This window comes from Pteropus medius, unplaced genomic scaffold (genome assembly GCF_902729225.1).
Source record: "Pteropus medius unplaced genomic scaffold, Ma_sr-lr_union100, whole genome shotgun sequence".
Lineage (NCBI taxonomy): Eukaryota > Metazoa > Chordata > Mammalia > Chiroptera > Pteropodidae > Pteropus > Pteropus medius.
The window spans coordinates 1,861,055-1,875,446 of record NW_024340696.1 but is presented as its reverse complement, the minus strand read 5'-3'; the positions used below and the strand labels follow the sequence as shown (position 1 = coordinate 1,875,446).

General features: G+C 39.3%; 1 protein-coding gene and 1 pseudogene across 5 annotated transcripts in view; both read right to left on the bottom strand.

Annotated features, from left to right (window-relative positions):
- NELL1 (neural EGFL like 1) overlaps nucleotides 1–14,392 on the bottom strand; it is a 719,285-nt gene that overhangs the window by 523,110 nt on the left and 181,783 nt on the right. For all 5 annotated transcript variants that reach the window (XM_039865670.1, XM_039865651.1, XM_039865633.1 and 2 more), the window contains one exon: nucleotides 8,659–8,758. In XM_039865670.1, coding sequence (XP_039721604.1) covers nucleotides 8,659–8,758 — 100 coding nt within the window. The remainder of the gene's footprint in view (nucleotides 1–8,658; nucleotides 8,759–14,392) is intronic.
- LOC120610672 (uncharacterized) lies at nucleotides 202–320 on the bottom strand (annotated as a pseudogene).

Genomic DNA, 14,392 nt, shown 5'->3' with positions numbered 1-14,392 from the left:
TAAGAAAGTCATCCTCTTTCTTAAATCAATTTTTTTTTCAGAATTAGAATCTGTGACCAGATGGTAGGCTACACACACAAAAGCACGTGCACACACACACACACACACACACACACACACAAAGCTTTCATACACCGTATATACAGGCAGAGTACCCAATATTCAAGTTCTTTTACTTGACTTTTTTTTTTTTTTTTTTAACGCCTACAGCACCTGGTCTTCCTAGGTGGTCTCCCATCCAAGTACTAACCAGTCCCCACCCTGCTTAGTTTCCGAGATCAGACAAGATCAGGCACATTCAGGGTGGTGTGGCCATAGACTTACTTGACTATTTTTAATACATGATTTTAGAGTCTCCAGAATTATTCCCCTATAAATAGAAGCACATAGTGACATCTTTCAACTAGCACTGGGCCAAATACAGAGAACACCTTAATTATAAAAGCTGTTACTTATTGACTTCTTCCAACAATCTAGGCATAGTGTTAAGCTTGTCACACACGTTCCTCATGAAACTCTCACAACAATCCTGAAAATTACCATCATCCTCACTTTACAAATTAGGAAAATGTGGATGAAACTTTAAGTAACTTAACCAAGGTAACACAGCCAGGAAGTGGCAGAATCATGATTTGACTCTAAAGTTATTAATATAAATCGCTGTGATTTAAATGCTTGGGAGCATAAACAATTACTAATGATTACTCTCTGATGACGTCTATGGATCTCAATCCTTCTATATCCTGTAAATTTTTTAAAATAGGTTCATCAAGGACCCACCAGCATGTTCTGCCAATCTGTTCTTAGTAGAAACTGAGTCTAGGACAATGCTTATGCCTAAACGTTTCTGGCCTCCAGATGAGAACATCCATCCATCTCTAGAAGGAATAATAAAGGCTCATAGTCTCTGTAAGAACACAGGAAATAACACTGACTATCCCATTCATTCCACTTTACATAGGTTACATCAATGTGGCCAACAGCCCAGCTGACATTCCATTTGGATACCCTCACAGGCATCTCCCAGCTCACTCAGCTAAAACTGAACTCTTGAAATTATTCTCAAATCCACACTCACTGGGCTCTCCATATCGACCTATGACACCTCTACCCACCCAAATGAGAAAACTAGGAATCATCTTTGCCCTCATCCCTCAAATACTGGCCCTTCTCAAGTTCTGTTAATTTTATTTCATAAATAGCTCTTGAATCTATCTCTTTCTCCTCTATTCCCTGGCAGTAACAACAACAACCCATCTTAGTCCAGACTATTATCATCTCTGAAATAGAAATTGCCTCATTTGCCTTCCTCTTCCCCCTTTTTCCTGTCTCGAATTTTCCACACAAAAGAATCCTTTTAAAACATATATTGAATCATGTCACTCCCCCTCAAAAATATTTCAAGGGCTTCCTATTTTACTTTATAAAAAACACAAAATCCTTAACTTAGACTTGAGACAACAAACAAGGCTCCCCCTGTCCCTCCATCATTCCCCTCCAATTGTTACCAGACGTTCTTTTAATTACTCTAAATGACTCCAACTCTTCCTTGATTCAGGGTCTTTGCAAGTTTGTTCCACCAACTCAGATTATTACTACACATCCCTGCCAGAATAATTTCTACCCAATCTTGAGGCCTAGCTTAAATATAATCTATTTAGAGATGGCTTCCTTGTCTCCCAAATTTGAAGAAAGCCCCATTACTATTTACCATATCACTCTATTTTTCTTGTTCATAGCAGTTATCACAATCACTAATTATGTATTTATTTCTGTGTTTATTTGTTGAATGTCCATCTCCCTACTAGAAGCTCACCTCTTCAAGGGAAACTGTCATTCAAGTTGGTTCACCTTGAATCCTAACAACACATTATAGGCAGTCAGTAAGTATTTGTTAAGCTAATGACTAAATTCTCACAGTCCTCCAAACTAAAAACTAAGAATATTTTAAAAATAAATAAACCAGGCTCATAGATGTTAACTACCATCCCTATAATTATACAAATAATAGGTGATGGGTGAAAGAAATATAAACTCATATATGATTCTAATACCGAGTCTCTCTCTAGCACCCTATATAACTTCCCAGCCATAATTTTAATCAAGGGACATTCAAAGAATGCTGTCCCTGGCCTACAGAAACCAGTACTCCACGTGCTGACATTATTTTCTAGTCTGTGTCATGCCTTGAATAGTTCCAAAGGAACAAACCTTGTTTCTTTCTCCACGTCATATTTCATTATCATCTACTGCTTGAGGACTCAAAGTCAGAAAAAATATATATATCTTATCAAGCAACAGAACACCATCCATGGATGAGACACTAAGATGAGTGAAACCCACTTGGAGCTCACACTAGAGTTGCTGCAAGTGAGCAGATGCTCAGAGAAAGACATACAATCTGCTGAAAGAAGGTTCCAGGTTTTACTCAAACCACCTCCTTAATTTTAGTTCCTACCAGAGATACCATTCATTGACTTGACAAATATTCATTTAAACACCTACCATGAGCCCAGGTACTGTGCTAGATGATAGGGATATAAAAAATGCCATAAACAGCATGAATATAGCCTCGTTCATCTTATACTCTAGCAGAGACAACTGATGTTGAGTATCAAGCTACAAGGAGATACTGGGATGGAGTGAGGCAAGTATCTGCTCCAGGAATATATCACAGAGAAGGATCCTAACACAAAGTATTAAAGAAATTCGAAGGATGAATGAGGTTGGCTAGAAAAAGGATAAAGGTTTCAAACTCATAGGACAGCATGTATCCATAACAAATTCAAGGAAATTAATGAAGAAACTTAAATGTTGGAGTCATATTTTTTTCTCCTCTATTTAGGAGCAGTCTAAAATTTAGACTCTCCCTTGTGGCCCTGCATCTAGAGTTCTCTTGCCAGTGTTACCAATAACACCTGTAAAACGATCTGCCGGTTTTAAAACTATTGGCCTAATATGCATATAATAAACCCTGCTTATTATAAAGACCCCCCACACACACACACTGCCACTCTCCACATCCCACTCTGTACCCTTTATAATCACAGCAAAACCATCCACCTATTTTGCTTCATCTCTGGCTTCTACAGCCAATGATTGAGCAGCATCTGTATGATTGACTACTGTGACTTCTTCCAATAGGCCACTACTTATGGGTAGGCCTTGGTTTCCCTAAGACAGTTAAAGTTTAATTCCACATAGAGCACCACTGCTTGCCCTCAATCTCCTGACCCTAACATATTTCCCAGGAGGTCGTGCAGGTAACCCTTGAAATAATGTACCTGGAAAATCTGAAAACACACTCCAAAATTCTCTACCCTGACTTAAACCCTAGAAAACCAATACCTCTCACATCACTGTTACTTGCCCAGTCTTGAAAGTCATATAAGGAACAAAGCTATACTGAGTACAGTATGTTCCATTTGCCTCATTGCTATGGAGACAGGTCCACTCATAGACAGACTAGGAGGGATATGGCCGGAAGATCTTTTATGAAAACTGTATACCCTTATGTACTCTGGAACCAACACATATACCATGGAAGCCTCGGCCCTTGAGGGCTGAGTACATTTCTTTAGCTCCTGTAGACAGAGGGTTGGATCAGGATGGGCCTGTTAGAGACTGAGCTCTGGACTCTCACAGGTTCTACCTTAGAAAGCAATTGGTTTTTCCTATAGTAGGCAACACTTAAGAGTCTTCCTATCCAAGCAAGCAACCTGGCCTTAGTTGCAGGTCATTTTTCTGGGACAATGTGCCTTCTTCTGGAGGCTCCCTGGGCCCTGATCCGTTGTGGCACTTTCAGGACCACAGATTTCCTGGACTTCCTGAGACTGTACTTCAAATGCCCTGTTTCTACCCTCAACAGTTTAGTGTATAGCCCTGTCATTCCAGAGTCCACTGCAGCCCAGGGCTGCAAGGATTTTGATCAGATTCAATCTATCAATACACAGAGGACCTGACCCATCTACAAACTGCCTGTTCCTCTATTTAGGTACTAGCTTATATTCTCATTCAGCACTCTTTTCCAGCCTCTTTCCACCTCAAATACCCTGAAATCCTCTCTTTAACCCACTTCGATTACAAAGTCAGCTAAATGATAGGAAGATTAGGAAAAAAAAAAAAACAACACACACACGTGACTCCAAGACTCTTTGGGAGAATTTAACTGAAAGGCACAAAATCTTAAATAATACAAATAATCTCACCTAATTTCAGCCCAGGCTAGATGACAAGGCAAGTGAACATGAATTAAAATTACAGATAAACTCATTGGAAACAGATGTCAGAAAGAATTTTGTTCCCAACAACGACAGTCTTAAACATGCAGCAAAACCCTCTCTAAAGTCACTGATGACATTGAAGATACAATTAGAATCCATAATGGGGAAAATAAAACCCTGAGGTGTGTTTCAAGAATTCTGGGATGAGCCAAATGATGGGTGTGTTTTCCTGGAGCGATCCGAGAAAACAGTCAAGATTGTCGGTTTTTCTTTCCCCTTTACAGAGAGCACTAGCATTGATGAGCAGTTGTTTTCTGCTGGTGTCACATTTACGCTTTTATTACTTCTTCCCAGGCAGGGGCTAGGCAGGGGCATAGATGTCAATCTGGTGCCCATTCCCCCCTTTTCCACTTCATGACCTGACACTTTAAGTAGACAGGCTCCTGCTATATATAGCCATTACCTCAAGGTAATGATGAGGGTAAACAAATTTCACGCTGCTGGCACAAATGTCCTGAGGCGTCAGAGAAAACTGCAGTAGTGATTAGAGCTGTTCTGGGGAGTGCTGCTGGTGACTGAGACCTTGGACCCCAGCAACTGCAGAGCGACCTCTCCATGCCAACGTCCAACACCTTGATTCTTTTTGCATGTCTTCCCTCCTAAGTGTCATAGTTCTTTCCCTAAGGGCATCTTGGCTACACCAATAGCCCTGTGGATTTAACCAACTGTTCAGCTGATTACGTTTATTTTTCTCTAAAGGACAGGGGAATTAGTTGCAGCATTTGGCATAAAAAATCTGAGCTCCTAGTTGACACAGTGAACACCATAAGTCAATCAGAGCTTATTATTCTTAACTCTAAGGTCTTAGGTTTAATTCCCCAAAATAGAAAAATTCAGTGTAAACATATAGTCTATACCTCTTTAATTGGGGATGCTGCAGTATGTAGCCATATAAGAAAATGGGCATGACTCAATTAAAAAAAAAAAAATCCACTTCAAAATTAAGCCAAGTTATAACTTGAGGAAACAAGCTGTAACTCAGCAAAAAATGGGTTTTAACATTATTTCATAAATGCAATATATAAAGCCTATGAGGTGGTACTGAAAGTAATTTCATATAAAGTCACTGACATAAAAATAATAGATGTGGTAGGAACACATCTTCACCAACCTCATCTCCCACATTTAAAGAAGCAGTTCATAAAATGTGATCATTAAAACAAATGTTACCAAAAAAGTTGGAGAGCTTTCTAGATATTACATAACCAGCCAATTGGGGTCAGAAAGTAGAAAGCACTCTGGCTTTCTCAAAGTCCTAGTCTAAGCCTCCTCGGGTAAGGTGGCTCATCAGAGTCCTAATGAAAATAAACCTTGGAAAACTTCAATTCCCTGAACAGACCTGAGAAAGGTTTTGAATTAGACTTTGGAGGAATGATAAATCTCCTGGGGCAGTATCCCTCAGAATAATGGCTTGACATTCACAGTAAGACAGAGAGAAATGACAAATATGCTAATTGAAAGGCCTCCGGTGCAGGTATTGAAAGAGGTTACAGCCACATCATTTTCTGTAACCAATAATATCAGGGCGGCAGAAACCATATAGCCGACATCACACCACTGAGCTCATCCCTGAAACATGGGTTTCAGGTCATCAGAGTCCCACCCCTCTGCTCACTTGCTGCCTGCCAGTCGGTACACAATCTCTATCCACAAAGCAAGCAGTACAGCCTTTCCATACGCAGAATAAAAATTACTTTATATAGAAATGGAGTGTTTCTCACATTTTCATTACTTTCTATTTTAGAGAGGGTAAAAGAGGAGGGGGAGAAGAACGGAATAATTTGCCTTACAAGAGGCCCACTGGGCTTTCCGAGTCTTGTCAGAATAGTAACTGTTCAACTCCCTCTCCTCTTGCAAGACTCCACTCAGAAAACAGGAACATGGAGGAAAAGGTGAAAGGCAAATAGAAATCGAAGGGGAAAAATATTTCCTACAATATTGTGAGAGACTATTGTTAGTTCTAAAGATACTCTTGGGAAATAAATTGGAATTAAGAGATATGGAGCAAAAACCATGGGGAGCACAGTTTGAGACAATAGACCTTTAAGCTTATCTCGACTGATGTTTTTGTTAATTTTCATATAAATTTTACGTTTTCATGGGGGGGAAAAAAAGAATACCTCGCTGCTCAGACAAATATGCTTCTCACTTTCTGACTGTCGAATGTGTAGCACAACAAGCCCCAGAATGCGAACAAGTGGGCTGGATGTTCTGAGCTCTTCTCTGCTAAGAGTCAACAGAGAAGGAGGTAATGACGGTAAGTGGTGCTGAAAAGGGCCTTGGTCAAAAAAAATGCTTTCTTCATTCCAGTGTCTCAATTATGGTATGAGAGAATAGGAGAAACCCAAGAGAACCCATATATCTCAAGAGTTTAAGTCAACCAACTCCCCACAAGAAGTCTCTCTCACCATATCTTTTCTTAAGACATGCTCCATTTCCTGTCAAAATGTACAGCTGTCAAAGAGCATAAATAATTCTCTCTCATACACACCCCTCCACAAAAAATCATCAGCTGTCAAATAAAAGAGTTAGTAACTTCCTGGCTGAGAAGGAAGCAGGTAGGTGGAGGAAGAAGAAAATCCTCCATGTCACATGTTGGCCCCAGCCATGATCTAATCTCCAAAGCCTTATTCCTGCCTCCCACTTTTCCCTCAAAGCTATCAGGTTTAGTAAAAGCCAGGTTGCCTGCAGTGGGAGCCTTGAATAAGTCTACTATTTAATGAAATGTCACATCTCTCAGCATCTTCATTGGTAAGGAAGTACATGCATTCATAGAAGTACTAACAGAAGCAGTAACACCTGGTCTGTTGTAAACTGGGTCAAAGCAATGAAATTCCTCTTGAATTTCTATGGAATAATCAATGATTCTGCTCTAATGAAACCATAAATCAGAAAGGATTTACATAAACTGATCCCCACTTGGCACCTCAACAAATAGCAAGTGATGGATTTTGCATTAAATTATAAGACCTACCTAACAACCCAATCAGTTACCAATAAATGTATCCCTCTGGAAATGTCAGTCAATCGTTAGGGCTTTCTTAAGCATCCCAGCTGCAAACATGCTTGTAGCCATGAAAGCAGATAAATCAAGGAAGATACTCAGGTGGCATGGTTAGCATCTCACTGATTCTAAGAGCCATTTGTGAGGCTAGCAATGTACTCAGTTTCCTAGGAATTTGACCAAAATATTGCTCACTCATGACCAACCACAGAGAGAAATCTCAGCCTAAGCTGAAAACACTCTATGATAAAATATACAACATTTTTATAGATCTGAAGGTGCTGGTAGAGGGGCCAGCACATCACAGACTGCCACCTGTTTTTGTAAATAAAATTGTTTTGCAACACAGCCACACTCATTTATTTACCTATTGTCTATGCTGTTTTTGCAATACAACAGCAGAGTTAAGCAGTTGCAACAGAAACCTTCTGGCTCTGCAAAGCCTAGAATATTTTGTGGCCCTTTACTGAAAATATGTGCCGACCCTTGTGCTGGAGAAAAGATTGTTAAGAAGTAAAATGTGAAGTTACCTGAGCTAAACTGCTACGCTGCTAGATTTTTCTTAACTCTAGAGGCTTCAAAGGTAAGCCGAAAGGGCTCTAGCTCACTGGGTATTTGAGAATGTGAAGAAGGATTTGTGGCGGGTATACTTTCAAAATAATAGTTATAATTAAACTGGATTTGCTTAAGACTTCAAATAAATTTTAGGTTCTCCTAATCCATATAATTCTGCGTAGGTAAGAAGTTTTAGAGAGGAAGTGATAGTGGAGCTGGGGTTTGAAAATATAGGAATAAATTTAGGGGGAAAAAAGGGAATTTCAGCAAAAAGAAGCAAAACAATTTCTGTCCCAGAATTAATAAGCAATTAGGTGTTGCTTACTTGAAGTTTTTTTCCTCTCAGGAAGCAAAAAAGTTATATATAAATCTATGAGTGAGGATTCACTATAAGTTATCTTCTGTCAAATATGGGAATTAGCCCATGGAAAGGGATGAAAAAAATGTTTCTAATCCTACTCATGAGAAATATGTAACAATAATAATGATAATGATCATCATTGCAGGAACTATCATCATTTTTATAGGAACTACTGTATATCAAATATTTACCACATGTTAGTCAGGATGCTAGGGGCTTATGCATTTTCCCATCGAATCCTCACAGCAATCCTAAGAAGTAGATGCTATTATTATCCTCATTTTACAATTGAGGAGACTAGGAATGAGAAAGGTAAATAGGACATGCAAGTTTCTAAGGAGCAGAACAGTATCTTGGACCCAAGCTATTATCATCACACTCTTCATTAAACCCTCACAGCCATAAAGCCACTCCCACCCCCAGCCCAAGCATGCCCCACCACTGAGCCCACTCACCTCGACAGACACGACAGCACTGATTTTCTGGGAGAATGTGGTCCTTTTCTGAGCAGTTCAAAGTAGGGCACGCTTCTGTAATTTTTACTAAAACTCCACCCTGAAAGCCAAGTAACAGGGAAACAAAAACATTCATATGTTTAGTCAATGACACAAATGTATAATGCTGATTGTTAACAGCCTACAGTGATAACAACCTACAAGAATTAAGAGTACTCCCAAGAATTCCACAATCATGACAAAGTCACAAATTAAATTGGTGAGATTCTCAAAGGAGGAGGCAAATTTTCCTTTCAATGAACACTTTTTGAGTACAATCTACCTCACAGAAGGTCACTAACAGTGATGTGCTGGTAAATTGTAACAACTGACCATGGAATGGGACAGGGGAGCCCTGATTTATAGTGTCTGCTGATCTCTGTGGTGTAAACAACCCCAGCGATGGCAGATTTTGAACTACCAACATGATATCACTGAACACGAAGTTGGGAATTACATACAATGAGCTCTCATGAGCTTCTGTGAGCCCATTTCAGTACTCCACTGGACCATAAGCACTGTGAACCCAAAGTTAAATACAACACATCTTACCTGCCTTTCATGAGCTGACAGTTCTGATGGGAAGAGAAAAAGGTCTTAAACTAGAAACCATAATACAGTACAATAAGTCCTAAAAATATATGCTCTAATTAAGGTATTACAATGTGTCATGGGAAAATAATTAATTCTGCCCAGATGTGGAGAAATTATGAAGATGCCACATTTGACAAGACTTGAATAATGGAATAAGATAAAGAAAAAGAAACTTTCCCAGCATAAGAAACAGGCAAGGAGCCAAGGCACGCAGGTATGAGTGAAAGAAAGTTGTTTAGATGAACACTAGATTTTCTCTAAATATAAACAAAATCATAATGAAATCTTAAATATGTGGCCAGGTGAATCTTTATGACTTCACTTCACCAGAGGTCCTCTTTGTTGACATTCTTAACGTCTGTATTTAGTTATGCTCTGAATTTTAAAAAGTAGTCCATTATTATAGGGAGTTTGAATGTCCCTTATTTTATACAAAATGTTAAGCTTTTCTCCCTCATTCTTAAGAGGATGTGTAAGTCAAGCAAGACACAAGCTCTAGAAAAGGAGTCTCATTTAAGGCTGGAAGGTAATTCCCAACACAGACAGGAAAAAGGGGTGGGTCTGGGCAGCCAAGAGGGCTGGGGGAGACACTGAGCTTTCGATCTCCAAGAGACTCTATCATTCCAGTGCCCCCACAGTTCACTGATTTGGCAGGAATTCCCATTATATCAGACACACTCATTCTTACATATGAGCACAAACATAATTTTAATGTCAAGTATAAGTTTAATTTCCAACTACCTGTCATTTGGATAATTTGCATCATGGCTTCCCTGCCTTTCTCATATTTTTCAGCCCAGACAGTCTAGACTCCAGCATTCCTTGGGAGGTCTTTTTTTTTTCCTTCCCCTTTGCTCTTCATCTTTGATCTGTCCCAAGGTAACTAGATCTCTTGGTTTTCCTGTGATTCTATCTTAAAACTGGCCCTAAGATCTGAGAATTGATTCTGCTATTCACTCAGTCCTCCTTTTCAGCTACATTCCATTCTCATCCTTCAATCCAGGCTACGCTGGGTGGCACCTCACCTCAAGAGTCAGTACCAGTCTTAAAGCTAGACTACCTATTAGATGCACCTTCCTTCCTGCAACAGGAAATCAAATCAATTATTACAAACCAATGGAAGTTAATAATTTTACTATCAGCAGCATGAGCTAAATGAAAAGGAAAATACAATGCTTAATTACTTACCATTATAGCCTCTACTTCTATCCTTCAATATTAACATATTCATTATCTACTACCTCCTTGCATAAATAGAGCAATAGATAATGTTGGATCTCTTTTTTCAGTTCTGTGTGCCCATCCCCAATGCTTTGTGGCTCCTGGCTTGTCCCTGCCATCCTTAGAGGGATACTCTTGGGCACTGGAGCCACTTTGCCCAGAATGCCAGAAGTTACCTGCAAAGTCTACAACCCTCACTCCCACAGCCCAAGCCAGGGATTAATAGGCATGAGAGGTTCTCTACCTTGAGGAGCTGGGGTAAAATTCATCCTCCAGACCCCTCATGGCCTTTCACTTAAAATCTCTCTTTGCTCAGTTTCTTGCCATTCATATCCCACATCGCCCACATCCTTACTGGTGTCTCCGTGGATCACTATCTTAATAAATCACTTGTACTGAAGTCCTTAGCTTAGGATCTGCCTCTAGGAGAACTCACACTAAGATAATTTTCACTTCTGCTATCAAAAACTAAACTGTTAGAAGAGATTATCTCTGGGTGGTAAGATTCTGGAGTGATTTCCATTTTCTTCCTTATACTCTTCCCTCTATATTCCAAATTGTATATCTTGTATCTATATTTGCTTTTGTAAAAAAAAAAAAAAAAAAAGTTGTAAATGCTACAGAAGATTTTTTTAAATAATCACTCATGAAGGGTTCTTTTTATAAAAAAGGCTTGCTTTGACAACTGATTAAATCAATCACCAATTCTAATCAACCTTTAACATATTTAATAAGTGAGATAATTCCAAATGATTAAACAGAGACAAACCCCTTTGAATCTGAAAACAGTACAAACTGTGATTACAGTAGCATGAATTTGAAAATAATATGAACTTTGATTACAGTAGCATAAATGCCACCAAATCCATTTAGTCCAGCCACATAATTAGGCACAAACCTTTTTAAGTTTATTTTCAAAACTACCTCTAGTAAGAAGTATCTGATGATTGACATTTTTAAATCCTCCTAATTACAGTGTGTTATTTTATGACCATTGGTGGAAAAATACAATTCTTCCATTCTTTCTCATTTAGAGCAAATGCCTCTACTGTCATTAGTCAAATATAAACACTTTCAAGTTACTGACCAGTGTGCTTCAATGTGAATATCTAATAACGTATAAAAAAAAATCCCTGGGATTAAGAAATATTACAGAGCAGCAAAATTGACAAAATTGAGCTGCATGCTAGAAGATATTATTCATCTTGGTTTTTTAAAAATAATATGTTAACTTCTGGAAAAACGTGGTGAAATGGTGTGGAACAAGAGTTTGTTTCTTATCTAATAGGTGTTACTGAAGCTAAAAGGTGTTGCTGATCCCAGGAAAATGGAAATTGATGGATCTCCAGGCAGCCCTTTGTCACCTGTGGAATCTGCTTTTGAACCACAGAATGCAGAAAATTTTTGAGTAATTATTTGCTCAATTCTCCCAAGGATAGTACTTACATAGAACCATTTTAAATACCTAGAGGAGAAGATAATTCATTACATACAATAGATATCATAGGGCAGTAAGACTTAAATCTTAAGAAAGGCTGCCCAGGAAATACCTGAGGGCCCTCTCATCCTACACCCATCACCCTCTATCCCTGCAGAAAACATCTATTAAATGTGTCCCAAAGCTCTTACATGGCCTTTTATAAATGCCACTCTTTATCAAGGGAATCAATGAGCTATCATCTGACCAATCTTAGATGGACTAAAAAGTGATCATCCAATCTTTCCGAATCTACTCTTCTAAAATTTAGAAATGATAATTATTTCCAAATAAGTCTAATACCATCAGGCATGGCAGTGAAGAGGCTAAGAAAGGAGCCTTTGGAGCCCAGGTGACACAGGCTCAGAAGCCGGCTAGCTCACTTACTAGCTCTGTGACTTTGATATTCTGTACCTCAATTTCCTCATCTGCAAAATGGTGATAATGATAGGACCTATCTCATAGGGTTATTATGAGATTTATATGAGATAATATGTTTAAAATGTTTTAAGTAGTGGCTAGAAAATACTAAGTACTCAAGAAATGTTAAATATTAGTGTCAATGGCCCTTCTCTCTATACACAAATAATCATTTAGTAAATAACTGTAGAAATAAAATAAGAAATTAATGACTTTTTAAAAGGGGATGAAGTTATTCATATATACACATAATATAGAGAGTAGGCAAGAGAATTAAAAATGTTAATCAAGCTACATTCAGAGGCTGCAATATGCTGATCAGCCCTGCAGCCAGGCCAGGAGGACACCTTTAGAACAAAAGATTTCTGCTGAGATTATTAACGACCCATTCTCCACACCTGTGAAGGGGAAACAGGAACCGAGAGTCATTCTCTATGGCTAAAACCATGGGGAACCTATGGATTAAAGGCTGGGAACTGCCAGCAGGCCTTGTGCTCTACATATTACCTTTTCAGACTCTTCTCCTTCCTTATTGTATGTCCATATCAAAGGAAATGGATTAACAAAGTCTTTTAAACTATAGCTCAATAAAGAATGATATATAAACTGAATTCCCCCAAACCCTCAGGATCGCTCTAACTGTCCCTCTCACTGTCTTTCTCTCCTTACTTTTCACTCTGTCCCTCTCAGTCTCTGCCTCTGAGAGGAGACCACACTCTGTCTGTGGAGTGTTATCCCTTTTCTAATAAACTTTCCTTTTGACTCTTGAATTCTTTCTTCACTCTTCACCAAAGGACTCTCTTCTTCTCTCGGTACAGGGCTTGGTCTCCCCTCACTACCTCGGAGAAATTTGCCTTATCCTGCATCACACACACATGCATACATGCCTACATGCATATACGCACCACTTGCACAAAGAGAATAACCTGTGTGTCCCAACTTATTTCTAATTTGTAAAAACATAACTAAACAAAAATAGTAAAAGATGAACCCAAGTGTGTACAGCACCTACAATGTGCCAGTAACAGTGGTAAGAGCTATTCCAATAAGCTGGCATTTAAATCCATGTCCATATCTTCTAAAGGTCTTAAATGGTGTCTGCCTTGATCCTGTCTGATGATAACAGAGATAGAATCATAACTGTGACCTTTCTTCATCACCAGCTGCCTCTGCTCAAAAAGTAATAGGGGTTGCTAGCTGTAAGTGACAGATAAATGGCAGATACTGGGATCATCAAGAGTGGGCAAAACTGCCTGGTCATCCCAGCTTCCTCCGCGGTAGAAGAAAAAGTAGGGGTTTTAGAATTTAAATCTTTTTCCCTCCCCTAGAACGGGAACAATTTACAGAGGACATGACATCCATCTTATAGTCAGATGTATGGTCAGGTGGAATAGTAACAGCGGTTCACGTTTATTGAGGACTGACTTTGTGCCAAGCACTCTACCAAGTTCTTCACATGCTTTATCTTATTTAATCTTCCCAACATCCCTATGTGGTAAACTGTCAGCCCCAGATTGAAGACCACCCACCAACCCCGAACTCTCTGGCCTGGGAGCTTGCCTTGTTGATCAAGAGAGCACAGAGCCCTTGCTGTCACACCATCCCTACCTCTGCCACAGCCTAAGGAGCCCCTATGCACAACATCCACTGATGCAGAGACCACCACACCTGCATACCCTCTAACCTGGGCCCATGGGATCTCTGCATTCCTAGTGGCAGCCAAGAAAAAGTGAATAAGAAATACAGTAGGGAAGTTCAAGGGAGTTAACTGCTGGGCTAGATTCTGACCAAAGAGAGACAGTAAATAGGAAAGAGCCTTCCCTTCCCCCAAACTACCAAGCCTCTATTTAAAAAAAAAAAAAAAAAATGGATTCAAGCTCCTTGAGAGCTTCTGCAGGTTTCTAATGCTTCATTCTCCTCTGTCTTTAAAATACAGCCCTTTCTTTTCCCCAGGGATGAAAAGCAAATGAAAAAATATAGGTG